This window comes from Epinephelus moara, chromosome 24, assembly GCF_006386435.1.
Source record: "Epinephelus moara isolate mb chromosome 24, YSFRI_EMoa_1.0, whole genome shotgun sequence".
In the NCBI taxonomy this organism is placed as follows: Eukaryota; Metazoa; Chordata; class Actinopteri; order Perciformes; family Serranidae; genus Epinephelus; species Epinephelus moara.
The window spans coordinates 29,905,483-29,933,351 of NC_065529.1; the positions used below are offsets into that span (position 1 = coordinate 29,905,483).

Genomic DNA, 27,869 nt, shown 5'->3' on the forward strand with positions numbered 1-27,869 from the left:
CATCAACATGGCCAACTATTGCAGGGGGGAGGTGAGTGAAGGTCCTGATGGAAGTGGTCACCCCTCAGACTGGCAGGGGAGAGGGCTCAGAGAGACACATAATCAGAGGAGATGCATTGCATTGTGAAGGGCATGTCGAAGGGCAACTTCATCTATCACAGACAAAACAGAGCACAAAATATCCACCAGCATTAAAGCCTCAACAGGCGCGACGAATCCAACGTGTTATTTTCTCATTATGTCAAGACCTGTAACGGTGTACAGCAGAGGAGGGAAATTTTAGAGCTAAAATAGAGTGCCCAGGTAGTTTTCCGCCCACAATGCCGTGCACATCCGGGGTCGGGTTTACTGAGGAATGGCTGGGCCGTGCCCTTGGCAGTCTGAGGGGTGAGGAGGGAGGGAGACAAGCCGATGGAGACAGGGAGTACAGAGGGACGACACAGGAGTCAGGCGCTGCGCCGAGCGGCACCCTGACACCTGACAACATGGGAGGACCTGGGCGGGCAGCTCAGCCCTGAAGGGTCAGTCTGCAGGCTGCTGCGACGTCTCCAGCTATGGATGAGATACTACGGCAGCTAACAAACATTGAATATCTTTTATTTTATATATGTAGTTATAAAAGAGCTCCCTATTTATGCTACTATAGATAAAAAGCAGTACTTACATGAGGTCTATGTGCTGATGCATTATTATAGCTAAGATGTAGCGCTATAAAATTAACATTTCAGATTAGTGTGTTTAGCTACTTGATTATGAAAATGTTACAGCAAACAACTAGAAATATTTTCCAGAACGTAGAGCTCTATAAACTCAACTGATGTAGCTATTGTGCTAATAACAGGGAGTTTTTAAAAATCTAATTAAAGATCTGCCAAAACCTGAGCCCTAGTGTGAGAATTAGTTAAGACATTTATTAGCTAATGACACTGTAAGAAAAAGACAAAGAGAGAGAAAGACAGAAAAGATGGTGAAAGAGAAATGTAAAAAAGAAGATGAGGAAGAGAGAGAAATATGGTGAAAGAAAATGAAAGAAGTGTAAGAAGGAGAGACAGACAGAGAGAGGAAGGAGGCAGACACCACCCATTTGGAGCTATCCACAGAAGGAAAAGGATTAGGAGGGAGGACAAAAGACAAGTTTTAACAGAGAACATGTATATCTGTCTTCCTTGGGTGCAGTAGGTGTTTTTCTTTTTTGTTCTTTTTTTTGCTTCTGGGGCAGCGGATACATGGGGAGGAGGGTGAGGTTGGGGGCCAGAGGAGCCATCGTGAGATATGTGGGATCTGAGCTGCAGCAAGAGGGTGAAGAGGAGAAGGAGGGATAAAAGGAGGGGGAGGAGGAGGAGGAAAAAGAGGGGAAAAAAGGGAGGAAGTCCTGAAGGCAAGACGGGCAGGAACAGAGGCAAGCAGGCTGGGACTGGTGAGGGTAGGAGGAGGTGAGGAGGGGAGGGGAGGGGGCAGCAGGAAGAGGTTAAGGACGAGAGGTGTGGGAAGGAGGCAGCGGTAGGGAGTAGGAAGTAAAGGAAGGGAACGTGGACCAATATGGAGTATACTTGCCCTTGGTGTATGGCACTGTGTGGATCCATCAGAGAAGGAGTGAGCAAGAAAAGAAACAGGGGGTCGGGTGGGAAGGGGGGGATCACAGACAATATTTTATTCAATTACTGTTTGAATAAAAATATTGTTTTCTTGAAAGAAAAAAACCAATTTAAGTCAAACAAGACAAAAGAGAAAAACAAATGAAGAGCAAACATCTTATTTGCAAAGAGCAAACGAGGAAACGGAAAAACCAACGGAAGAAAGGAAAAAAAAGGAAAACTGGGAAATCCAGGAAAGGAAAACAGTAAAGACGAAACCAGTAATTGTGAGAGATAACCATGGTCGAACAGAAAAGAAAAGAAAAATCAAATGAAACAGGAAAAGAGGGAGTAACAGGGTCTGGACAAAGAAAGAATGAGAGAGACAACACGTGTCCCCATTCAGACCCACAAATACCCAAACTCCCACATTAGACGAGCCCTGATCCCGGGCCGTGTGGGAGTTTATATACTGAATGATTCCAAAGCTGAGAAACATTTCACACAATCTAACAAAAATAATAATAAAGAAAAAAGAAATCACACACATAACAGAAGGAAAATTCCCCAAATCATAAAACTCATCATAAGGAGTGAAAAGCATGCGTGTTTTCACAGTTTGTCAGAACATCAAATACTTTGAACACAGATGCTTCAGAATCATTACTTTGGTGGAGAAGAGGCGAGAGCATTTGGCAAAAAAAATAATAGCACAGAAGTCACCATTATTTTCACCTGAGTAACACAGTAAAACCACAGCTTTCACCTTTCTGTCAGTTCAGTTATTTTTTTCTTCAGCCAGTGTGAAGAAAAAACATCACCATTTTACAGCACAGCATGAAGACAGGAGGGAACAGGGGGCAGTAGAGGAGTCGGGGGACTCAGGTATGATCCTGCCTATCAGAGAGCGTAGAGAGGGCGGGGGAGAAGGGGGGAAGAGGGCGGGAGCAGGGCAGGCCACTCCGCTCGTACACTCCCTATGATGATGTTGGAGACCCAGGACAAAGGACTGAATAAGAGCATAAGGTCATATTTTGGGAGAGAGAGACGAGGAAGGAGCGGACAGAGAGAAAGAGAAGGAGTGAGAGAGACAGAGAGCGAAGGATGCTGGGTATTCCCGGGTACTTACACTGCACCTGAAGGATCTGGTCACTCAGGTTGGCCTTGATGTGGTTCTCACTATATGTGGGCAGTACCAACCCTAGACTGCAGGTGACGAGGCAGACGCAGAGAATCATTAACAAGCACATGTAAACACATTTACATAAAAACACACACAGTCGGGGACGCTCACTTAAACAGGTTTAATGGGGATTATGGGGATTCAATTACTTTCACAGCCAGCCTCAAGTGGCTGTTCAAGGTATTGCAACTTTTGGCACTTGAGCGATAAGTGATAAAAACACGACACCTGGGGGGACACACTAATTTTGCCCCTTTTCAAGTGATATTATGAAATCTATGACCCTTGAAATTCTGTGACCAAACACTAGACTCCCTTTAAAAATTGTTTAGTGTTGTGAGTATTTGAGTGTTCAGGGTTTAAGGGATGGGTCATGGGCTCTCTAACGGGTCACAGAAATTGGTGTAACGCTGACATGACCGAACCCTGAGGTGGGGGAGCCCTACTGTGTGGACTTTGCATGTTCTCCCCATGTCAACATAGGTTTTCTCTGTGTACTCTGCCCTCCTCCCACAGTCCAAAGACATGCAGGTTAACTGGTTGTGGAGATGCAACTGACAATTGACCGTAGGTGTGAATGTGAGTGTGAATGGTTGTCTGTCTCTATGTGTCAGCCCTGTGATAGTCTGGCAGCCTGACCAGGGTGTCTCGGCCAATGTCAGCACACCCACGACCCCTCACAGGGTAAGCGGTTATGGAAAATAAATGAATGAACTGACACAACTGTTATTAACTTCTGCAATTCTTTGCTGTCCCAGCTGCAAATATCGTTAGTTTCTGTCCAACCAGTGCTCCAACATTGTTCCAAATTAGTCTGTACCGAGTTTGAAAGAGAGACTGAATAAGTAACAGATATAAAAAAAAAGATCTTAACTGTCCTCCACACTGCTTTTTACTGTTTACTAACCTGTTTTTCAGTGATTTTGTGACCTTGAACATGACACACCAGAACAAAAAACAGAAAGGGGCACTCGTCTACTGGCAATGGGAACGAAGTATCACCTATTTTTAGCATGTTTTCCTGTGTTACAAAACTTCATACACCTGCCAAATTTGGTGGGAAAAGGGTATTCCGCAGCTAATTTAGAGGTCCCATGAAAAGGTTTCATGGCTTATTTAGTTTGACGTCATAAAACAGCAAAGGATCAATCTTAAAGGTAGCTTGTGGATATTTCAGTAGTGCAGCTGAGCAATGTTTTTTTTATTCTTGTTGTGTTTGTATGTGCACACACTTGCACAAGGATGCAAACATGCAAACGCAAGGGGGGTTTGGCACTTTCTTGCCAATGGCTTCATGATCCTCCGCTGACTGTCAGATGGCAGGAATGTGCCAACAAAAGGCTGCAGGTGAGGAAGACTGCTGTTTTGTGCGAAAGGAAAGTAGTTAACCATTAAGAGCCTTTGTTCAATGTCCGAAGAAACAATGAATGTAAAAATAAATTTGTTAACAAGCTGCACTACACACTAAAAATGATGCAAGGTACCTTTGAGCACTGTAATAAACCAGTGGGCTATTACTTATGGAGAGAAAGTCAATTTCATTTAAAACCCCACTAATTTTGTGCATTTGGAGCCAGGACCCCCTGTGAAGCCTGATACATGCCTAATATCTGCAACACATTGCTGTCACTGTTTGAGTCAAATGAAACGTCACCAGGGTTCAAACAAAAGAGAAATATTAGTTTCACTTTGTAACCTGTTATCCCTACAGCATCGTTGTCTGACCTACATTTGCTTTATGTTACAAATATAAACTCTTCTTCCAAAGCCAGAAATTAAAAAGAGAAAGAAATAGAAATACATGTCCCATCTCTTAATCTGTGGTGCCATACAAAGCTAAAACATTACCCAGTAAGAGGATTAATTGGAACAGATAGAAAATCAGGCTGTGACTGTATCAGGTTCAGACTGAGCTACAGCTATAGCCGAATAATTAAGATTTACAGAAACACCCAACGTCACCAGTTTTATGTGCAAAAAAGTCCCTAAACTCTAAAGGGTGGGATGTATGACACAGTAGAGCTTTGAATGTCTGCTTAGCATTAGACTCTAGGCCTCAACAGTAACACATGAGGATTGTTAAATACACTGGAATTTCCCTTTGAGTTGAATATTAATAGAGTTGTGCAGAGAAAACCTCATACAGACTCGGCCAGGCCCAGGCACGCTGCCAGCAGATGTAAAAACACACACCAGGCATTTGTAGGACTATTGAATATCATAAACTGTAATTTGCAAAGTGCTGCCTGGAGGAAATGTCATTACGATGCAACCTCAAATGTTCAACCAAGTTTTGAGATGAATAAACTACGCAATTAATTTGTGCTTAGAGTACTGTCGAAGGTTTTTATGAGAGAGAGAAAAAAATGTGTTCTCTAATTTGGGTGATTCAGATGAATTATTTTATGCAAATACAGACGGCAGATGAGCAAGTTGCCTTTATACAGTGATAGTCTCTTCACAGTGCGTGATTGTGGCAGCTCCAGTTAACAAACACGGCTGGTTGATGAGTAACAGCTGTCAACCGTAAATCTGAGACTTGGGACTCAAACTGGGTGAATCAAAAGTATCAAAGTTGGACTTCACTCACAGGTTCAAGTTGCGCAATCTTTTTGGTTCTGAGGTCAGGTGATGAGTGTTTGATTTCAAACCTACCTGTAATCTGTACCGTCCACAGGCGTCCATGTGTATGTGCGCATGGCCTCGTCAATGTACCTCTGTTGACAAGCACAAAGAGAAATATGTAACGCCGTCACACCCTCAGAACACCTCTCCATAATTGGAGAGAAACAACAGATCCTAAACATACTGAGTCATTCAGGTTCATTACTACACCATTCAGGAAGGTGCTACTTTGGATCATGATTGAGTCTCATATATTGATGACTTGCCTCATCAACTGACTTAATGAGCGTCTTGATTTTCCTTTGCCCCGATTTCCCATCAATCATCTGTCGACGGATCTAAAAGAAGGGGAGGGAGATGATGCAGCGTGAGAAGGCGCACTGGTACACAAAAGGAAAAAACAACTGACAAATAAAATGATTAAATTAAACATATATTAGACACACAAGTTGATAGTAATGATGTTTTCAGAGAAGGTGTTTTTACCTCCTCCTTGTTGTTGTCCTCCAGCTCTGCATCCAGAAAGTCCAGAGTGACGGGCTCCCTGAAGTTAATGATCTGAACAAGAGAGAGAAAGCAGGGGAAGACAGAGGAGGTAAGTCAGCCGGAAAAACGCCCAAATTTACCTTCAGAATCAGAAGCATGTTAACTCATTAGATGCGGCGTTTCTAGTTGGACCTACTTTGGGTCGCAGGTTGGGATGCAGCAGCACGTAGCCATTTGGGTCGATAGCAAAGGTGTAGCCGTTGGCCCCAAGCTGCACATGAAAAGTGGATATGATTCAATAATCATCAATATGAAAGTGACACGAGAGTGAAATTGATTGTGTGACATGCTCACTCTGTATGTAGGTGTCTTCTTTTTGATTTCGCTGACTGCGATATCTACTCCCATGACTCCGAGGATGAGCTGGTTCTGTAGAAGTAATACATAAACATTAGCATTTTATCCACAACCGCACCGGCATCAGAGAGAATCACAGAGAGCCGGTAGCTGCGCCATGAGAGTACTGACAACATCTCCATGCCATCATTGACTTATCACTTTGAGTGCAATCTGATTAGTAGATATTTTTTACAGTCTACCTTAAACTGAGTCAGTTTGCAGCAGCACTGTTATGAGCTCAGAGGGAATACTCTGGTCATGGACACTGAAAGCTGGATGCATCTGTGCTCTCTGGATGATAATAGAGTCTACAGATGGGTGGCTGTGATGTCTGTTGTCACCTCAGGGGGGAGGTGTTGCCTAGAAGAGCAGCAGCTGTGTGGTCGCCATTACAAATGACTGATGATGGTCAACGACAGCAAAGAGGCGCAAAATAAAACCTGGAGCCCACCTGCTACTCCAACTCCTGTTTCTGCTTGAATAACCTTATGAAGCCTTAACCACATGAATGACAATTAAAACATTGTTCTTACATAATGATGAAGGTAAAGGCTCATTAATATGAATGATGAGCTGGGCTATGAGTCATAATGCGTGCAGTGTAAGTGAGCTATTTTAAGCTCCATGTCTTGTATTGCTGTGTTGTTCTTACCTGGGAGCTTACGGTGTCAACAGTGAGGTTGAAGACCGGCATCGTCCCGGTGATGACGAGACCCAAACCCTGAGGACACATTTAGAAATCCAAGTTAAAATGTTGCTTTGTTTCATTATACAAACTGAATAAACTAAGAGGTTGTGACTGCAAGTAGGACTTTGTGTTTAACATTATACTTTGCAGGAATTCTCGGTTACTGTTTGTAACAGTATCGTCGGTGAAAATGAAAGTCAACCCCAGATTCACTCTCGTTCCCTGAATTTGAATTTTTTTTCAGCACTGTTTCTGCAATTTTTGTAGCTTCCTCTTGGATGCCTGCTGCTTACAGTCTGGCACCCAGTTGCTACCTTTTTATAAATTCTCAACCTCACCTGTGCGCTTTTCCAGGAATGTTCTGAACATAGCAAAATAAGAGAAAAATAAGAAAATACAGGCAGAGGGCAGAATCTCTGCAGATAAATACACTGCCACACACTTCTAGTGGATTATACGCAATGATGGAGGGGGATTACTTTTGTTTGAGTCTATATATTGTTTGTCAGAAAATCCTTCGTAGTTGACCTTTAAGAACAATAAACAGTGATGACATAATCTTATATTATTCTTGTAAGACAGTGGAACAGAAACTGTGCTTATATGTAGACAACTGTAAGAGGTCATTAGTTGAATGTCTTTAACATGTGCTGATGATTCACACATCAAAAGTAGCTAATGGACTCAATAATTTAAAGTAGAGTTGTTCCGATACTGATAACAATATCTGAAATGCCTCCAATGCTGCCTAAGATGCTGGATTGGGTACCGGCAAGTATGTAAGTCTATGTACCGATGCCATACCACGTAATTTATTAATAAACTTTAAAGTAGTTTCGCGCCATGATAAAACAACAGTTTTTCCAAAAATCAATTCTTCTTCACCGCGATGAAACAGTAGCCTACACAGCAAGTTGAGCTGTGCAGTCACAGGCGACTATGGTTTTAGAGCGGCAATAATTTACACTGGAAAAGACCCACCAGTAACAAGGCAACATGACAAGCATTCATTCTCTGTGTGTATTTGTTCATGGTTTACAAAGGGTTTAACCAGAGCCATGCCATACAACCAGGCCAGCCACTAGGTAATACGGGCAGGAGGACAACATTGTCCAAAATGGGCCCCTCATCCCTACCCATCAGGGGGGGAGGAAATTACTGCATGGTATTAAATCATAAGATCAAATCATGAGCAAACAAACAATTGTTTTCTTTCTTCCATCATTGAATCTTGAGGGCTACTTTAATCAAATATTGATCAAATTATCTCCAGAACTGAAATAGTGTAAAGAGTATATGGCTGTGAACACCCAGTTTTCCAGGAATACCCATTTTATGTAATTTCAAGACTGTATAGGGACCACAGCAGAGGTGTAGTGGACGGTGTATGCAGGTATACAAGGTATACCAACCTCTTTTCTGGCTGTTTAGAGTATACCTACCTATCAGCCATAAAACCTGGACAATATAGGAGAGTAAATCCACTACAACCACTACACGGCTGGACCACAATATGCAGAAATATTTAAATACACCATTTTTCCCTGCCAAAATGTAACATAACTTTGAAGCATTATTTGTCCCCCTTTCTGACAAGATAGCATAACATGGTTGGTACCAATAGATGCCTAAGTTTCTCTAGTTTAATATGATGTAGCTTTAGAAGTGAGCCTGCTACAGCAGGTTTTATTTGCTAAAAAATATTCTGCCTAAATTCTCAGCATGAGCTTCGCCTGTCATGTCTGGTGCTTCTTCACATTTCTTGCCAGACATTTGCCCATTGCCTCTCTGCTCCTTTCATTTTCTTGCTCTCTCTGTACCCTGGCTTTTCCTGTCAGAGCCTCTGACTTTGGGTGAGGCACCCTGACTTAGCCAGTCAGGCTGCAGTCTGCCTCAGATGTTTACACTGGCCGCGCTTGTGAGTCCTGCGCATTGAGCATCTGACCCATGGCATTTGCATGTATTCACAATACCCGGTGTGTTTATCAGATGGCACGTTAAAATGTGTTTCAATGATAAAAATACATTTATCATGTCAAAACATATAACTTGTATTGTCAGTGAAATTAGTCAGTAAGTAAATTGTTGTACTTGATTCCATTTAAGGGTCAACCATAGACATTTCATTGACCCCCCCAAGGCCCTGGGCCGGGGTCATCTGTACCCTGTGAGCCCCCTGATGGCCGGCCTGCATACAACAATATCAATGATCGAACATCCACACAGGGTTAGAATACAGCTGTTACTTGGTATCAGCCGATACGCAAGTTCAGGTATCAGAATCAGTATCTGGAAGAAGAAATTGTGTGGGAGCATCTCTACTCTAAAGGTTACTTCAAGGGTAATGAAAAGAAGTTCCCTCTTACCAGAGCATCCTGGTAGACGTTTGTCCACTGCACCTGCTTTGCTCTAGTCCCGGCCAGCACCATGGGACGACCAAGGACATCCAGGTACTCCTGCAGCAGCAAAAACACACATGCTCGTGTGACCACGCACAATAAACACACACAATCAAACAAACGTTTATAGTGCTTGTCATGTAGAGGCATTAAAAGCGAAGAGCTGGAAGAGCCAACGTTCATCTGTCATAAAACTACGAGACCCTGACCGGCCTCCTCTCTGTCACCACATAAACCAGTGGGCCACCAGCAGCAGCATCCCAGTCCTGCCGAGCCATAAAGCCTCCAGTCCTGAGCCACTCAAGGCCGTTTCTCATCATTATGAAGGAGCTATTAAAAACACATTAGGGGTGTCAGTGGCACGACGTGCAAACAGACCATTCTCCCACAGGCTCTACTGTCATCGCCGGCACTGTGAAAATGTCCCACAGCTATTGTGAATAGAGGTGAGGGGTTAAGTCCACTAGTAATACATCATATTCACTATATTCTTCTGTTCTCAGGAGCCACCTCGCACAACGGCTGAGATGCTCTTTTTTTGTAAACAATGTATTGATTCTTGTCATTTTGGAGATGATGTGTAATTGGTAAAATTATTGAGTGAGTGACCTCATGACATGTTCAGCAGCAGCACAGTGTGGAGGGGGAAAAAAGCCTACCAGGGACGGGACGATCACACTGAGAGCCTTCAGTGTCTTGTTATTATAAGGACCAGAGACAGCAACATAAATCTCTAATTATACTGACTGTGCGTACATCTGCCAACATTTACAAAAGCTCTGAAATCATCCTTAGTATCCTATTCAGCAGCAGTCGGCGAGCTATAATGCCAAATGTCTATCTTTATGTATAAACACAACGTATTCAAATGTAAAAACAGGATCAGTGTGAATGCAGCGGCTCTCGCAGGGTCAAATGTTAATTTTAAAAACATTAGCCGTTTTAACATGATGACAAATTTCCACCCATTTTGCAGCGAAAAGGGAAACATTACCGCAGCTCTCTGACCCTTGTATCTCCCCTCAATACACAAAAGGGGGGCCCCGTATAAGCACACAGCCATTTCAGTATTATGCTTTTGACCGTTTGTTTTTCCATCGCCTGAACAGTGAGGTGCTGACAGGCGTAACCTATTCTATTATTAGCTCAATAAAAGTCCGGTTTAACGCGCCACAGGGAGATATTCCATCAGGACAATGACAGCCAGACCTTTTCACGGGATATGGGGGAAATTTTCCGCCTGGCTAGAACAATCTAGGAAACATAAAAAGTCAGCAACTGGAGATATGTGGTCCAAAGGAACTGAAGCCATATAGACTCCAGCAGTGTCCCTGCATGTTGATTAAATGCTATTGTCTCCATGGGTACCGTAACAACAGCAATCCCAGAGAGCAAACTCATCAGCACGCTGCCTCTAAAGACAAACATCCCAACTAAAGCCTGGGCTGTTATTGTTGCTCCACTGAGATCCTATACAAAGAATGGACGACATAAGTCACTAGAAACTCCAGCATCATGCATCCGCGCAGAAACACAAAATATACTGCCATTTATTTTCAAGTCTTCCTACATAATTGCATGACTCAGGACGGTATGAACAATAATATTTTTGCCATCTATGGTCCATCTGTTATTTGAATGTTGCCATCTAAGAGACTATGTGATGAGTGTGTGATGTTGAAGGGCAGAGTACGATTAAATAATGTGTCTTCTGGGCCTCTACAGAGAGCTGTAGTCACCCACCTTCAGAAAACCTATTAGAGTAAGTGGCAGTTCTCAGAATATAAATATGCCGGAGTTAATGGAACAGCTGACAGTATATTCTGGGGTCTGATCGCTCACCGGGGCCGTGGGGGGGTGGTGGTGGGTGGGAGGAGCAGAGGGAGGAGGGGTTTGCTGTAGCTCCCCCACCTCCCAGCAACTGAGTCAATTTCTACAGCTGGAATGAGGTTGTCCCAAGGGGCCCTAGAAGCTCGTAGTGCCTCAAGGAAGAGTGGGGGGCGGCAGGGTCCTGTGTGTGTGCCTGTGCCTGTGTGTGTGTGTGTGTGTGCAAAAGAAAGACAGAAAGAGATCTGAAAGTCTCTACTTCAGAGCTTTCACAAACATCCTCATCGAAAGACCACAACCCTATTTGTTATCACTCCATCTTCAACTCTGTCACTTCCTCTCTGTAACCATCCCGCTGCGTCATCTTCTGTCCCTTTTGTTAGGGAACACTTAAAAGCATATCTACAATCAGTATAATTATCATCAAAGCAGCCGTGAAGGAAGAATGGACTGGCTCTGTGCTTCAAATTGCCTTTTTTTGGTGTATTCATAAAGGTGCATTCAGGAGCTTGTACACACTCCGTATGCTTTACCTGGGTGTTGATTCTGATGGCTCCGATCGATGGAATTTCAAAGTAGTAACCTGCAGATTAAGAGGAGAGAATCAATACACTATTCCAACAGAGAGTTTTGCATCCACCCTGCGTCATGGTGCCCACCTGCATCATATTCTGTCTGCATTTTCAGAAGTTAAATAGTCGCAGTGTGTGTATGAAATTGATCCATTTGTAGATTGGAGTCTAATCTCTTCCATGTTATTAGGTACACGTAATGCCGTCATCTGCGGCTGATGGCGTTGGGCCGAACAGGCATGGTAGAGCTTGTGGCCATTGACCTCCTTGCACTCGTGGCTGTGCTGTAGGATGTAAATGTGGAGGCTCATTGGGAATGCTGAGCCCCAGGCACTGCTGCTGCTGATTAGGAATGGAGGAGAGTGACCGACTGGGTCAATAACCACGCCGCTCCCCAAGTTATTAAAGCCATGAGTGTTTATACAAAGAGCGGCGAAATGGAGACAGCATCCCCAGAATGTTAAAAGGCTGAGATGACTCTCATTATTTTGATACATTATATGCACTGTGCCACAGAGGTTTGTGTCGAGATTTGCCTTCTCCATTTCATTCATTTGCACATTTGAGCGAGCTGACATCGTGCACATACGTACACATCTCTGCACGCACAATCTGTGGTTCACACACACACACACATACACACACAGGGCACAGCTATTTGTTATAGTTTTGTTCAGAGCAGTAGTTTGTCACAGTGTTTCTGGCTGTGTGCCAGAGAGATGGCATCTGTGGGTGTGGGGCAAAGCTCAGCAAGAGGTGAAGAGTAGAAAACATAGGCGGTAACTAAAAAGTGAGACTGTAATGTGGATCTCCGCTGTGCTGCGCAGGTTAACAACGGAGGTCTGCTGTGTGAGGGGCAATTATGAATTTAATCAATAACCTATTTTCTTTCTGAAAACTCATTTACATAATGCCTCTGCACTATTAGGAGTCAGTTTCCCGCTAATGTCATTCTTAGATTTATGAAGTCTGTTTGTTTTGAGACAAATACAACAGAAAATTCGGGGTCTGTTTGACTGTGGTATGAAATACATCATAACCACTGTGTTTAAAGGTACAGTCCACCCCAAAATCAAAAGCATATATTTTTCCTGTTACCTGTTGAGATATTTATCAATCTAGATATTGGCTGTAGAGACGTCTGCTTCTCTCGAATATAAGAGAACTAGATGGCACTCTGCTCGTGGTGCTCAAAGTGGTACTTTTAAGATTACCGACAGAATAACATCTGTACTAACGAGTACCGATTCACGTTAAATCCATCTTTTCCATATGTACCTGAGAGTGCATCTGGGGGAGAACGCCAGGTTTAGACAAGAGGTGGAAGTGCCACAAAGCGTGCTGAAACCTGGAAGCGAGGCTGGCAATGGAGTTCTGCAGAGCTGCCAGGTTCAACCTCAGACAGGAGGTGGAAGCACCCCTGAATCCAGCTAAGAAGCTCCACAGCTGCTCTGTCTGCTTCCCAGTGATCTGCCACGATAGTTTTGGCGTCTGGTCTTTTTTTCTTTTTTCACATTATTTCACTAATAGTCTAGTGTCACTGCTAGACGAGCAGACACACATACACACATGCACACACACATACACACAAGCAGGCAGACAGATGAAGACAGAACATTAGCTCTATGTGTGATTAGAAAAGAGCAGAGGAGCAGAATGGCATTTTTGTCGATTACATCACTGCAGCTTTTTCAAAAATCACATTTTTATTATTACAGAGAAAGTACAGACCCGAAATGAGGTACCGTTGTGTACCAGTGTCCAATTTAAGGTACCAGAACTGGTGTCACTATTGGTTCAAATGTGAATGGTACCCAACCCTTGTCGCTTTTTAGAAATCGAGTTAATCCACAGACCTTGTTGTGAGCAGTTTCATGTAGGAACTATTTTCTTTCCACAGAACTACACCCGCTATCAATATCACCACACAGAGGGAAGTGTGCATCTACTCATGGTCAAGAGGCTTGTGATCATGACAGTGCAAGATGTAAACACTAACGCTGTCCTCCTCGGCTGAGCTGTAATGTTAGCTAGCTCGGTGGTGCTAGGTGAGCTAGCAGAAGATGCACGCTTCCCTCTGCGCAGTGATACTGTTGGTGGGTGTAGTTTGGTGGAGAGAAAATAGTTCCTACATGAAACTGCTCACAACAAGGTCTGTGGATTATTTTGGATAACCAGGTCATGATTTCTGCAAAGAAACATTGCTGTTGAGTTTTTCAAAAGTTTTTTTTTTTTTTGGTAGCACCACAAGCCGAGTGCCATCTAGTTCCATTATATTCAAGAGAAGGCAGACATCTCTATGGCTGATATCTCCAAGACTCCGCTTCTCACACCAAAACAATATAGATAGATACATAGCACTACAGGTAAGATGGAAAATGTGTATTTTTAATTTTGGGGTGAACTGTCCCTTTATACCATGTCTTTTTTGACTGAATGATGCATTCTACATAAAGGTAATTGTGTGTTGTAGGTTAAAGCCCCTACAAGGAACTTTCATTTTGAGTTGATTTTGGCGACCCTGTGGACCAAAGCGGTAGTGTTTTGCCGGAATGAAGCCTACATTTCCCATGAACTCTAGCGCGTATTGTCGTAAAGACGCTTACCTGGCTCGCGCATGTGTTTGTTTTGGGGATGAATGAAACAACAAGACGGGAAAACTTTGCCCCCGCTCCTATGAGGGATCCCAGCTCACCTCTGCCGCGCCCCAGCTCCACCTCTCCGGCGTAAGCGCCACCGCCACCGGGGTAAACGCAGCGGTTGGCTGGTAAGGCTGAAGGCCTGTTTGGCGAGCACTTTTACCCGATGATTGCTGCTATTTTAACTCCCCACGGACGTTGGGTTGAGGAGGAGGAATAGCGACTATTTATAAGAGTCACTATAAATGTAAGCAGCTAGGTAAGATGACGTGTGCCGTCTGAGTGCCGTAAATCGTTTCATCCTGGAAGCGACCTGCAGCGGACCCGGAGACAGTTTCCTAAAGGTATGGATATACGCTATATAGAAATAGCTTATCTTCACACCGATAGTCTCATTTGCTGTTGTAGGTCACGCACAGACATCAGCAGAAACGAGAGACTTTTGCATATCCAGTTAAAAGTTCCTTGTAGCGGCTTTAAGTAAAATATACATAAAGTAAATGCTGAGTCAAGTGTTAGTATGAATTTTCCCTCTGTGTAGACTGCTGTGCCCTCCTTTCTAAGCATATTGAGTTTTCTTGTCAAGATTTCTGTTGACACTATATAAACTGGTATAAGTTTACTTAATAAACTTTGAACTATTCTTCCATTGTGGATGGCCATCGTGAATTTATGTGATATTTTATTCCTATTTAGGATTATAAATGCATATTGTGGAGGTATTAGGATCACCACTGCAGTATATCGTATTTGCTGCTTTCATCCTCGGCTTCACCTTTTATTATTATTATTTTTTTTGGAAGATAACTCTCCTTTCTGTTTTGGATTTTGCTACACTGTGTGAGAGCATGGAGAAATGGTTTCATTGTCCTCAGAGTCACAGAGAGGTTACTTTCTTCTTAAAATGGGATTGAAGCTCAAGTGAGACAACAGCTAGCATCTCCAAGTGGCCTAGTTGTGCGTGTTTGCGCTTGTGTGTGCGTGTTGCTGCTGTTTGGCGAAATGTGTGTATGTCACGGGTGAAGGGTTAGGGCCTGTGGAAGTGTCAGGGAGCTGGCTCTGGTGGAGTGAGATACCAAAGAGTAATAAGTACTGAAGATATGAGAGGACAGCTCCATTGAGGCTGGCGTGTCAACACCATTGTCTTATGTTGGCATAGACTTTAGTACCATGGTAATCACTACAGTCGCGAACAGCAGAGAGCATGTTGGCACAGAGGCGTAATCCTGGACTTTCCCCGAGCCTGACAGGGAGATGGCACGGTAATCATCCTGCTACCAGACTCCTCCTGCTAATTAATAACAACTTCTGGGGAGATACTTCTGAAGCACTTGGCTCCACTGGCAATAAGCTAATCAGCAGCAGCCGCTAGCCGAGGCTTCATACAGACAGCTAAAGGCCTCATAAAGGAGCAGCTTCAGATAAACTGCAACACTGAGAAACAATATTAAATCACGCCACAAAGAGAGCAAGAGAAGTGGGTTATGGATTAAAAAAATAACAGTGTTCAAAACTGAGTGCAGCAACAGCAGTCTGAGTCCGGATTAAGTGAGTCAGGATGAGATTCATGCGGACGCAGTCGCTAACAGGAAGAGCAGCTGAATCATATGGGTTGTCAGACGGTCTGTCAGAGGCAGGGCTGCCTGTTTGCTGGGGTATTTTAGGGACTGCGGCTGCTTTAGCTTAATAAAATATTAATTTGAGCATCACGTGCAATAAGACAGACACCTGGATAAATCCTAGTGATGATGGCTTTGTAATGGGACAGGCTGGGTTTAATATTTCATTTCATTCTATTAATATTTACCTCAGAATAGTTAAAGAATAACTTAACACCTAGCTGAAAAGTAGTGTTACGCTGCCCTGTTGTGGGTGAAAGTTTTGAGTGTGTTTCACTTCTGACCACAGCGGGCATCACTGCGCGGTGCGGTCAGAGCTGTGCTTTGATGCACCTGTAATCACACCCAACAGTAATGTCTCGTGAAAAAAACCTGTGAGACGTTAGTCAACTGGAGATCAGCAAAAACTAGGTTTTTAGGGGGTGTTAAGTCACACTGTTAGTTATAAAGTACATAATAACAGTAGAGGTTCAGAGGTAAGCACTGATATTCAAATTGCCTGTCTTTCTGTATGAGTTATTCCTTCGAAAGGAGCAGCTTCTTCCAGTTTATGCTGGGTTGTGATCTTTAACTCAATGACCCTAGACAGGAAATGGGAGTACAGAAAATGGATGGTTTTATTAATCTATTTGTATCAGTAGCAGTTGTGACTTTGTGACTCTTTTGATCTACAATCTTTGCTCAGCTTATATGTGGTTATGCAAAGAAGACTTTAGGGTCAATACAATGCTCTTCAAACCAGCGAGCAGACCACATCTGCTTGTTGTGTATTGACTGGGTGTCGTCAGGAACAAATGCAACACATAGATTTATAGTTATCTGTTAGAATAGACTGGGCTTTTTAATGACTCATTTATACACAAAACCATACAGGCAACATGGTTATACCAGAACAACAGTTACAATTTCAGCTGTTCTATGGGGCCACGAGTGTGTTACCTTTGGCAGACAAGTATGAAACTCATTTCCACCATTTAATTTGGTATGGTTGTGGCAAGGAAACTTATTCTACTTGTGTGGACGTCAGACTGTGCACCAACATATGATATGTGGATAAGAGAGCTGATGAATGTATTGTACCTAGAGAGGTTTAGGTTATCTAATAATAATAAAATTCAAATATTTGTAAGAAATTGGAGCTCTGTACTCGAGTATCTGAAGGTAGTGAATTGTATTGGTCTAACTGAGTAGCCATATACCCTCTATCGCTGTGTATATGTATTTTATTTTACTAGTAATGTTGAAGTCTGAGGATTTGTTTTTTGTTTGTCTACCGGTAAAGATATTTGTGTCTGGGTTGTTAAAACAATGTACTGAGCGTTTGTTTTATACTGAAATTCCTAAAATAATGGTAAAAAAAGAAGTTAAAATTTCATACCAATAATGAAAGTGCAAAATGAAACGATATCCAGGTTGTGGGACTGACCTGTTCTGGAGTCCCCAGACGATGTATTGATCCTGCTTCACTGCCAGTGAACAGGGTGGCACTCCCCTTGATTTGCTTATCATTATTGTTATTAGCAGGGTTAGTATTAGTGTACTTGGTTTTAAAGCTTTATTTCTTTTTTTGGTTTGTTTTGTCCTTTGTTCTTTCTTTTATTTTCTTTCCTATGCTTTCCCTCAGTTCACCACCCACCGTTTTATTTTTTTATACATCCCCCCTGTAGCCATCATCCCAGAGCCTGTCTGAAATCGCGCTGTGCACTACATACCTGATATGCGTACTATCATTCAACAGGCTTTTTTTTTGTAGATAAACAGTAGTAAGTATATTGTCAGGTGCACTGAGACATAATTACCAAGTCACTTCCTGAGAGCCTCCTTACTGGCAGGAGACGCGCTACCATGGTAACCTGTGCCAACATAATCTCTACCGGCAATTTAAAAATCTTTTTAAAACTATATCACGCTGAGCAAAGTGAATCTTACATGATTGTTGTCCTCGACTGCATTACAATGTGGGATATTTATGCTGGATTAGAGTCCAGTGTTTGCATACTGCAATATTTAACCGGAAATAGTACTATTCACGTATTGCTGGTTTCATACTAAGATTTCGGACATGAGAAAAAAATCTCACATACTGTTTTAGCGTACTAAACATCATGTTAGTATGGAATTTCAGACACATGCTGACTCATCAGACACACACAACACACACACATGCATACACCAACATGTAATCACCTTGTTCTCTACTCACTCATGCTGTTTTGTTAATTGGCCTGTATCCACTGTTATTATCTTCTTTTTGTTGTTCTGTCAGTGTTTTGTTGTCTTGAAATTAAAAAAAACAAAATAAAAAAAAGACTGACTGGGCTTTGTATTTCCCACTTGAGAATGACTTGATATGATGTCATTCACCAGAGTGCTCCACAACAGCATTTTGTCTACTGCTTCCTTTAACATCATATTTTACAGGGGCATCCAAAGGGCGTTGAATGTGATGGAAAAATGTGTCCATCTATAAATCACTATGAGCAGCAATGTGGACACAAGGACGCAGGGGCACCAACCTGTATTTGTCTTTTATAGTCTACATATAAACATATGCTTTAATAGAAACGCCTTATCCACTTACCTTTATTGGCACAAGCTATCCACTGCAAAGGGGTGACATCGTAATTATGCTGGCCAACAGAGAAGGTGAACACGCGGACCTGGACGGAGAAAAAGACAAATGGAGAGAGATAGAGGGGACAAAAAAGGAACAAATCATATGACGTCAATGCCTGAATAAAAACAGACAGAACAAAAACAGCCAAACAAAAAAACTAACCTTCCTCCAGAGACAACTAACAGAGCAAAACCGTACAACACAAACCTCCTTCTGGATGGCAATAAGGTCACTGTCATGTGACAACTACAACGTACAAATCTCGAGCATGATTAGATTAGCCTCCCAGTCAACTCACACAAGTGTCTCCAACACAAGACTGCAGTGAGAGAGTTGTCAAACTGCAGATTATTCCTGTATGACAGCAGCCGTCACGAGGGAACCGGATAGTAATGGATATACAGAATAAATATTGGTGGGGCTGTGAAGTGAGGAAAGGAAGGGTGGGAGTGAAAGCAAAGACTGGAACAAAGGCGCAAACTGAGTATCTATTGGCTGTAATTTTATAGGCTCTGATGATAAAGTGGCTAATTAGTCAGCAGGTCAGAGCTGTTAACACCAGCAGCACAACAACAAAAGAGACAGAAGAGGGGGAGAAAGAAAGAGAAACAGACAGAAAGAGAGATAAAATGGAGAGAGCTGTAGAAAGGCCAAAGAGATGAATCACAGGAGGAAAAATCCAGAATCAAAAACAGCCAAAATGGACGTGAAGAAAGCTTGGAGAGGATGTTGTGTGCACAGATTGGAGTGCTTGGCATGTCTGACAGCCGAAGCAACACAACTGCCTGTGCAATAATGAGACAATGTCAGCAGAATACGGTGGGAGATGGCGAGGGGAAAAAAGAGGCCTGCTAAGGCAGTTTCTGGACATGCATGATCTCTTTGGCTGGCAGAGCGATGTAGATGAATAGATAACAGCCTTATGGGGACAGACTCACCGTTTTGTTGGGCCAGTTGTACTTCTCAAAGATTTCCTGTGCACGATCCTCCCCGCCATCTGTAAACATCATTATCATCTTATTGCAGTTGGCCCTCGGGGCGCTGCTCTCCTGTGGCACACGAAGAGGGAAGAGGGAGGAGTGGAGAGCGAAGAAAGAGGCAGGGGGACAGGTTAGGGAATATACAGGAATAAAAGGGGAAGGTGATCATGCTAACATCATTCAAAAAAGCATGGTGCTGTGATAAATATGTCAAAGGGGAAGTTAGTATACAAATATTATTTATAAGCAGTATAAAACATGTTATACACAGTTTATATCGCACTATATTTGTAGTTTATCAGAGATATAAGCATTTATCAGTGCACCTACATGTGTATTAACAGATAAGGAATGACAATATAGTAAAACACAGCTACAATAATATAATTGTTGACAAATATTGTGCATTATTTAACAGTTAAAAATGTCATTAGAGCTGCTTATGACCACATTAAAGTGTTTTAAATACTAAACAATTTAAGGGAGATTAAAGTCAAGTGTTAGTGATACTATGATATTCCATCAAGACTCTGTAGGACCAAACTGATAAAGTAGGAACTTTCCTGCATTGGTAATGGGAATTGATCAGACCATTCTTGATCAATGCAGCCGGTTATTGGTTAAAAAATTACAATACCAGTACAAGTACCCTTAAAGTAAAACCAATACCATTAGAACAGTGGTTCCCAACTGGTGGGCTGTGGTCCAAAAGTGGGTCGCGGGTCCATTTTGAATGGACCGCAAGTGACACGCAGACATGTAAAGTTTGTAAGTGCAGTGAATTTCTGGAACAGAGCTCTTATTTCAAAGTGCCCTTTGTTATAGAGTGAGTGACAAACGGAAAACTACTTAACAAAGACAGCAACGTCATGGCCAAATATAATTATGACACTGAATGTATTCAACTGTGTGGACCTTGAACTAATGACTAAGGAGAAATCTGGACCCTGTGGCTGGACCAGTTGGGAACCACTGCTTTAGAGTACCTCATTTGATGCCCAACATGTAAATGGAAGCACTTAGTTGCATACAATGCCACCAGACGCCACAGGCGTGTAGAGCTATACTTTTGATTGTTTTGTTGCCATCTTGGCACGCTGAACTGCCAACTCTGTCAAACCCACAGTGCTCAACATCACCACAGACTGTATGTGTTGTAGCTGGACCTGTTACATGTTGCATTATATTGAAAAATGCTTCTGATGATTGGCTGCGAGCAAAATCATACAAATAGTAATCTTTTTCTAGACGAGGGTAGCAAAAAGATCAAATGCAGGTAGTGTTTGACTGGAGACGTTTTGATACTACTTGATACTGGGTTATTTCAGTCGATACCTTGAAGGTATAAAGTATGGATATTCAGCCCTATTGATCAATCAGCAGTCACTTTGAATCCTGATTGAAGCTTAGTGTGGGACAGATCCTAAATATCAAATATATCAAACTGTGTATTTTTAGGAATTTTTGTGGGATATGATTACAGCTCAATTGAAGCTCAAGATTTTAAAGATTGGACAGATACAGTGGTATCTATCAGATCTTAATGGGTCTACTCCATATATCTCATCTCAGTAGATCAAAAGGTAGTGTAGAAGATTGGATCTCTAAAAAAAAAAAAGTGTCTCTTAAGATTTCATTTATGGCACAGGATTGTTCTCCTTTTTATTTTATTTCCTCGTGGACTGGATCACACACTTTTGTTTGAGCTATTTATTTTTGTGCATTTTCTATTCTTTCTTTTCTCTACTTTCTACTGTCATGTATTAATGTCCCCTCCTGATGATGTAAAGCTTTACTTGTTTTCTTTCTTTAAAATGCTCAAACACTGACAGTAATATAGTGTCTCTTATGTTTACATGAGTGTGTGGGCACTGATGTGGTTGTGTTTGTGTTTGTCATTATACTGATGGTAAATCTGGACAATTTCCAATGTTCGATGGCCACAATGTCATCCCTGAAATCCCTGGAAATTTTAGCCACTCCAGCATTAATTAACATTTTTGGTGTATCTAATGAGCAGACAAAATACAATCCCTCCATACTGAGGTACAAATATTATCCACTGTCCACATCCTCATATTCACTTATTATATTGTGTTGCAATAAAACTCTCTAAGCTTTTATTCTTATCTTTTCATTATACATTCACAAATTTCTTAGTTGGTTCCTTCCTCATATTATCATAATTTAAGGATTTCATTTGAAGTATACAACATTATTCTAGCGTTAAATTTAATTTCAGCACTACATGCTCATAGCCAACCAGCAGTTTTTAGCATTCAGCTTTGATACAACCCCCCCCCGCCCCCGCCCGCCTGCACGGCAGCTGCCATTGATATGCAGGCCAGTGGCATGTCAATCTGACAAGATTCTAATAAAGATAAATAATATTGCTACAATTACATATTTTTATTGTGCTTCTGCCACCAATCACGGGAGCGAGTCTGTCACAGACAGCGATTAAACGGGCCTTTTTATTTCTCATTCTGCTGGCAAAAGAAGGTGGTGGAGGGAGGGGGGGCAGCTGGCACTTGGCTCTATGCCTCCAAGCCCACCAGAGGAATATAAAGTGTCTGTGGCTGATCTCCTCTGGGCTGCGCTCATCAATCATCCCATCAGAGCCCATTAGGATGGCAGCCTCTTAAAATACACAGCAGCATACGGAGCTGAGGCAGCACCTGTGTCGAGAGCACGTGGATGCCTGCTGCTGACAGACCTCACCGCGGTGCTGGCTGCTGCAAACGTTAGCGTCACTCCACCGCAACAGCAGCAGCTATTATCAGACCTACCTTTGACGATGACAGAAGTCTGGAAATGTCATTTACAGACCTGGACCACTCACTGTCGGCACTGTTTCATCCCTGTTCATTCAGTTTTATTAACTGGATCTGACAGGATGTATAATAACATGCTGGAGCTAAAGCACATAGTTCCAGTACGTTATTGAAGACTTTCTGGAGGCACACAATTACTCTACAGACAAACATCCATCCTTGCATTGCCCTTCCCTGAAAGGCTTGTTGGCGCTTACATTGAGGAGCTGTTCAAAGGCAAATGTGAAGCCAGACTTGTAATCTGTGGTTCCTTTGGCTTGCATATGCATGACGGCCTCCTTGAAGATCTTCTTGTTCCGAACATTGGCTTGGACCAAAGTCCTGAAGCATGGAACGACAGCATCGGCCTTCTCATTGAACTAGAAGGGGAAATGCAAACACGCTCATGAGCAAATGCATATAGTATGTGTCCAACATTTGTAAGACTGTGCATCTCTGTGTGTTTATGTGTGTGTAGTTCACGGCAGCAGGATGCAGACGTGGGTGTGTGCAGATGTAAGCTGCCCTGCTACTCTCTGGCTGGCAGTAAACACTGGTAATTACAACTTTCCACACAAAGAACAGGTGCACCTGAAACGCCAGTGCAAACCACTGAACAGAAACCCAGCCAAGGTAATATCATCTGTCTCATCTCATCCACCAAATTAGCCTAAAACTGTGTGTGTGTGTGTGTTTGTGTGTGTGTGTGTGTGTGTGCGGTGTATGGGTGTGCTCGAGGCGCATATTTTTTTTTCTACCTGCATGCAGTGTCTATGCATGATTACAATATTAGCAGCAATGTCTGTAATAGCAGGTTTCAAATGCTGTTTCTTCTTGAAGGTCAACTTCAAAATCTACTGACATTTTCAGGACAGATTGATGTAAAACATTATGAGCGAGAGAAGCTGACATTTCACACGGGTTGGTGTCAGATTTAAATTGTCAGACAAAGAAATCAAACACAAAAGTATTCAGAGGCACATATCCAATATTCATCACTGTGTCACTTCTTAGTATCACATCTCTTGCATCTTAAAACAGGATGTCTACGTGTATCAGACACTTAAACGCTTTTTAAGACCTTTTCAAGATCAGGTTTAACCAGATTTAAGACACATTTATGGACAAATTATCTTTTTCTTACTCAAGCACTGCAAGTAAGTATAAAGGTAACTTTTTATCTAGTCCTGTGCAGAGGCAGATTTTATGTAGGAACACAGTTATTAGGGTGAGTTAGGTTAATCTACATTTTGCCAACAGGTAAGGGAAAACGTGAAGTGAAGTATAAGGTTCAGAGGTAGGTTTAAAGATTTGCAACATCAGAAATCAAAAAATTGCTATCTTATAACACAATTTAATATAAAATTGGGTAAAATGTTTGTTGCAATTCAGACCTCACAAACTCAAATTTAAGACTTCTGAATGACTTTTAAGGCCTAACATTTATAAAATTGAATTTAAGACATTTTAAGACATCTTAAAAATTGTAGACACCCTGTTTAAATCTTAGGAAATACAGTAGCTCTGAAACAAGATTCAGAAGAAACACGCAGTTAATCTTTGAAATAAAGTCTGTATTATTATGACTAATTCTGCTGCTATTACAGAAGTGAGGCCACAGTTTGACATAAAGAAAAGTGCTGAAGAGTGTAGACACCAGAGACAGTGTTTGATTACTCTTATTTTCAGTTAATTTTTGATTATTAATGTCTTTTGTGTTTGCAAATAATTCACAGCGAGCTTTTGTAAACCCTCACTTTCTTTACATGGGTGAAAATCAGATGCGTTTCCCACCCAGATTACCATGCTCATTTCTTGCTCTTAGAGCTGGGATTTAGAGGCATACAGTGGCTAAGAGCAATGGATTATGAAGGATTACCCAAGGAAGTCTCCAAACAGAGCCACCACACTGAGCATATGGATGTGTTTGTGTGTGTGTGAGAGTGTGTGTGTTATCTGTCCTGTAATATAGGATAAAGTTAATATTCCCCTAAACATTAGTCCTAATAGAAAGCTCGGTAATCAGCAGAGAGGGAAAGAGGGAGGCAGACACAATCCCGCACGGACAGCGGCGGAGCAGGAAAAGTAAATACACTATAATGAGGGAAGTGCAGTGTTTCCACTGCAAGCAAACAAGTGGGAGCAGCGTGAGCACACTGTGCTGTTCACCAAACTCCCTGCTTGATTACCACCTGATTAATGAATATAGCAAATGTTTGTGTTATCTGTGCTTTCAGGAGTGATTTGTATCATTAATTGCAAATCATGATGCAAGCTTCTACTCACCCTGGCCACATTCACATAGTCGTCGTCTGATAGGGTGTCCAGCATCTCCACCACTGAAGTTTTCATCAGCTTTAGAGTGAGTCCACTAACACTTCCACTCCTGCAGAAAAGACACAATGAAGCACTTAGAAGCTCAGTTATACTTGACAGGTCCTAATCCTGCTCATGTCCATTTTCTTAACCTGTGAAGGACTGGTTTCTTCTCACTAGACCTTCCATGTTTAGTATTCAAACTCATGTCTGCATGTATTAAATGGTGGTACAATGGCAAGCAAACTTCAATTAAGGTGAGAAAATGAGCAGCGTTCATCTCCCTTTAACTTTCCACAGACCAACAGGTGGCACTAGCGCCCTTTGAAGGAGACATGCACTCCCAACAGGGGGAAATGTTGAAAGAGGAGGCAGCGAGAGAGACTGTGGGGTAAAATACTCACACATCCACAATGATGACCATGTCCTTTGGAGACGATGCACCTTGGATATACCTGCACAAAAGACACAAAGACTGGACTTTAATTTGTTCCCGTAATCTTTGAGAATTGCACTAAAGAAAGGAGCCAAAGCCACAATGAGCTGAGCCGTGATAATGTGGAGCGGCCATGGCTGAGCCCACTTAAGCTACAGAATACTGAAAAGGCTTATGTGCTTAGAAGAGTTAATAAGTTGTGTTATGTATACTTCAGTGTTGGCTACAGCTACTGTCGGCTGACTTCAACAGAGATTCTCCTCTTTACTGAATAACAATGCCTACTCTAAATAATTACTGCATAAGCCAAAGTAATTGCTAGTTTATGGACTAAGTATATAATAACACATTCACTAAAAGTGGCCTGCACTGAACTGCACAACCTCCAAAGCACACCAGACATCACTGTAAAGAAAAGACCAATAATGAGTCAAAATGGTACAAAATTTAATATCTTGTGTCTAAACAGAGGCTTCATACAATTGTTCATCAGTGCCAATAAGTCATTTATTTTTTACAAGGGCTGAGATTTTTGTGTTATGTGTTTAAACACGTTTTTGATATTCTGATGTTACAATTTTGCTACATACTTATTTTAGATCCTGCTTAAATTAGCTAGTTTCTTTCCTTTTTTAAAAAATGTGACCATATATATCAATCACTGGTCACAATAAGCTGCGATAGAGACCTGTTGATGTTACTGGAATTTCTTCATTCAGGTGACATTAATTTAACGTCATTGCTTAACCCTGTAAAAGTTGAGTTTTCTTTAAAAACTAACAACAGATTGGCAAATTCGAATTTCAATACCAATCAACATGATTACAGTTGGGTACCAAACTCTGTACTTTGAAACGTGCCGACCAAATTATGTCAGTACTACCAACTACCGATTAAAGTCAAATCCATTGGTGCCAAATTTTGGTACCTAAGAGCCATATGGATAAGAACGCTGAGTAAGACAGGAAGCGGATTCATCACAAAGCACTCTGTAATGCAGGTGGGAAGCCGGCCACAGAGTTGGGGCTTCAGGGCGCTTCGCGGAGAAGACAATGGAGCTCAGCGGAGCCGCTAGGGTTCAGAGAGAAGGCAGAAGCGTTGCGAAATGCCCCAAAGCCAGGAAGCCAGAATCTGAGCTCTGTCGGCTTCCCAGTGATAGCTTCGATTTGTCTGGTCTGTTTTCTTTTCTATTTCACTTCAGAACTAGCCTTGTATCACAACTTTTTGCGATTGTGTTGTTGAAATTACGTTCTTAATTCACGTATTTGTCAGTTGTGTCGAAACAAAGAGCAAGACACACACAAACAGACAAATAACACAGACTGAGATATTCTATGTGTGATAAGAAAAGCACAGAGGAGCAGAATCGCTTGTTGGCTCCATCTTGTTCAAAAATTACATTTTTGTTTTCAGCCTGGAGAGAAGTACCAGAAAAAGTAACTGTTGGGTATTGGTATCACAGTGAACAGTACCCAACCCAAACATAATCGAGTAGGTCCACCCAAATCAAATTTTACTTTGTTGTGGTGAAGTACTGTAATCTACCTCACGCTGCCTTCCTTGATTGTTAAGGATACAGATAATTAGTTCAAACACAGAAGTACCCACTCGTGGTATTATTTTAAGACAACAAAAATCATTTCAGGAAATGAGCATAATGACTTGGATGGAAATGGATTTTCTTTTACAGTCACGCTATGGTGACTCATACAGTCTAATATGCTTTATATTTAGTCACTTGAAATTTATATAAACTTGTCAAGGAGCAGCCTGAGTGGTGCTGACCTGTGCTGTGGAGAGCCTGTGCTGAGCTAAGTGCTGTCAGTAAAATAAGATAGCTGATGTTCTGCTTCTTTGATGACTCATCAGTTGGGCGTCAAACGCATTATTTACTCTGGCGGTCCCTTTGTTAGGGGGAGCACAAGCTGTTTAAGACCATTATGCTTCTGCTGCAAAGCAACTCCTAAAATAGGGCTGTTCTGGGTGTGTGTCAGCCGCGGCACGGCGTAGGCCCACAAGGCAGACACGGCACTGAACCAGCAAGGCCAAACAACTTGTGTCCTGGAAGAGGCGCACACATAACATCTGTCCACGGTTGATAGAGGATGACATACAGAGGGAAATCAAAAATTCCCTTATTCGGTTCCAGTGGCAATTAAATTCACATTTAGCCCTGATACAAAGAGAGCAGAGATTGATGGACGTTGTAGGCTTTTCTATGGCACACTGTGGAGGGGGAGGGGGGGTTTAAATGTGAGGACTAGTTTGACATTCTGAGGAGTGAGCAGGCAAGCAGTTAGCAGCCGTCTTAGGCAGAGGCAGAGTAATCATCAGGGGTCTCTTTCTGCTGATTATCAGCCGTTCCGCTGAGTGTGGAGAGAAGCCAGCTGCCTGTGGGCCAGAGAGGCTCTTTTCTTATGCTCGGCCAAGCTGATATGGAGGTAGAGCAACAGAGCCCCGGTAGGCTTCGCCGCTGCTCCCACAAGTCTTCCCGGCTCCCACTCACTGGCAGGAGCCACTCCAACCTGCAGCATGACCCCTGACCCGTGCTGAAGTGACGTCCCTTAGCACACCGCCTGGGCTGCTCAAATCCGTTTTTCAGACACAACCTGGGCTCCGCTCGGCTGAAAATCTGCCTGAAACCCCCCAGATGGAACGGAGACTCGGCACCAGTGTTGCCCCGCAAGAGGTCGATT

The 27,869-nt window shown here is 42.4% G+C and overlaps 1 protein-coding gene across 4 annotated transcripts in view; it reads right to left on the bottom strand.

Moving 5' to 3' along the window:
- The window catches only part of cacna2d2a (calcium channel, voltage-dependent, alpha 2/delta subunit 2a), a 207,921-nt gene that overhangs the window by 14,689 nt on the left and 165,363 nt on the right, over positions 1–27,869 (bottom strand). For 3 of the 4 annotated variants that reach the window (XM_050039173.1, XM_050039172.1, XM_050039170.1), the window contains 15 exons: positions 25,142–25,192; positions 24,708–24,807; positions 22,640–22,801; positions 19,567–19,677; positions 18,593–18,671; positions 11,715–11,764; positions 9,322–9,411; positions 6,920–6,988; positions 6,223–6,297; positions 6,065–6,139; positions 5,869–5,940; positions 5,649–5,720; positions 5,413–5,474; positions 2,704–2,780; positions 1,555–1,569 (listed from right to left, as the gene is read on the bottom strand). In XM_050039173.1, coding sequence (XP_049895130.1) covers positions 1,555–1,569; positions 2,704–2,780; positions 5,413–5,474; positions 5,649–5,720; positions 5,869–5,940; positions 6,065–6,139; positions 6,223–6,297; positions 6,920–6,988; positions 9,322–9,411; positions 11,715–11,764; positions 18,593–18,671; positions 19,567–19,677; positions 22,640–22,801; positions 24,708–24,807; positions 25,142–25,192 — 1,160 coding nt within the window. The remainder of the gene's footprint in view (positions 1–1,554; positions 1,570–2,703; positions 2,781–5,412; positions 5,475–5,648; positions 5,721–5,868; positions 5,941–6,064; positions 6,140–6,222; positions 6,298–6,919; positions 6,989–9,321; positions 9,412–11,714; positions 11,765–18,592; positions 18,672–19,566; positions 19,678–22,639; positions 22,802–24,707; positions 24,808–25,141; positions 25,193–27,869) is intronic. The other variant, XM_050039171.1, reaches the window with a different exon arrangement.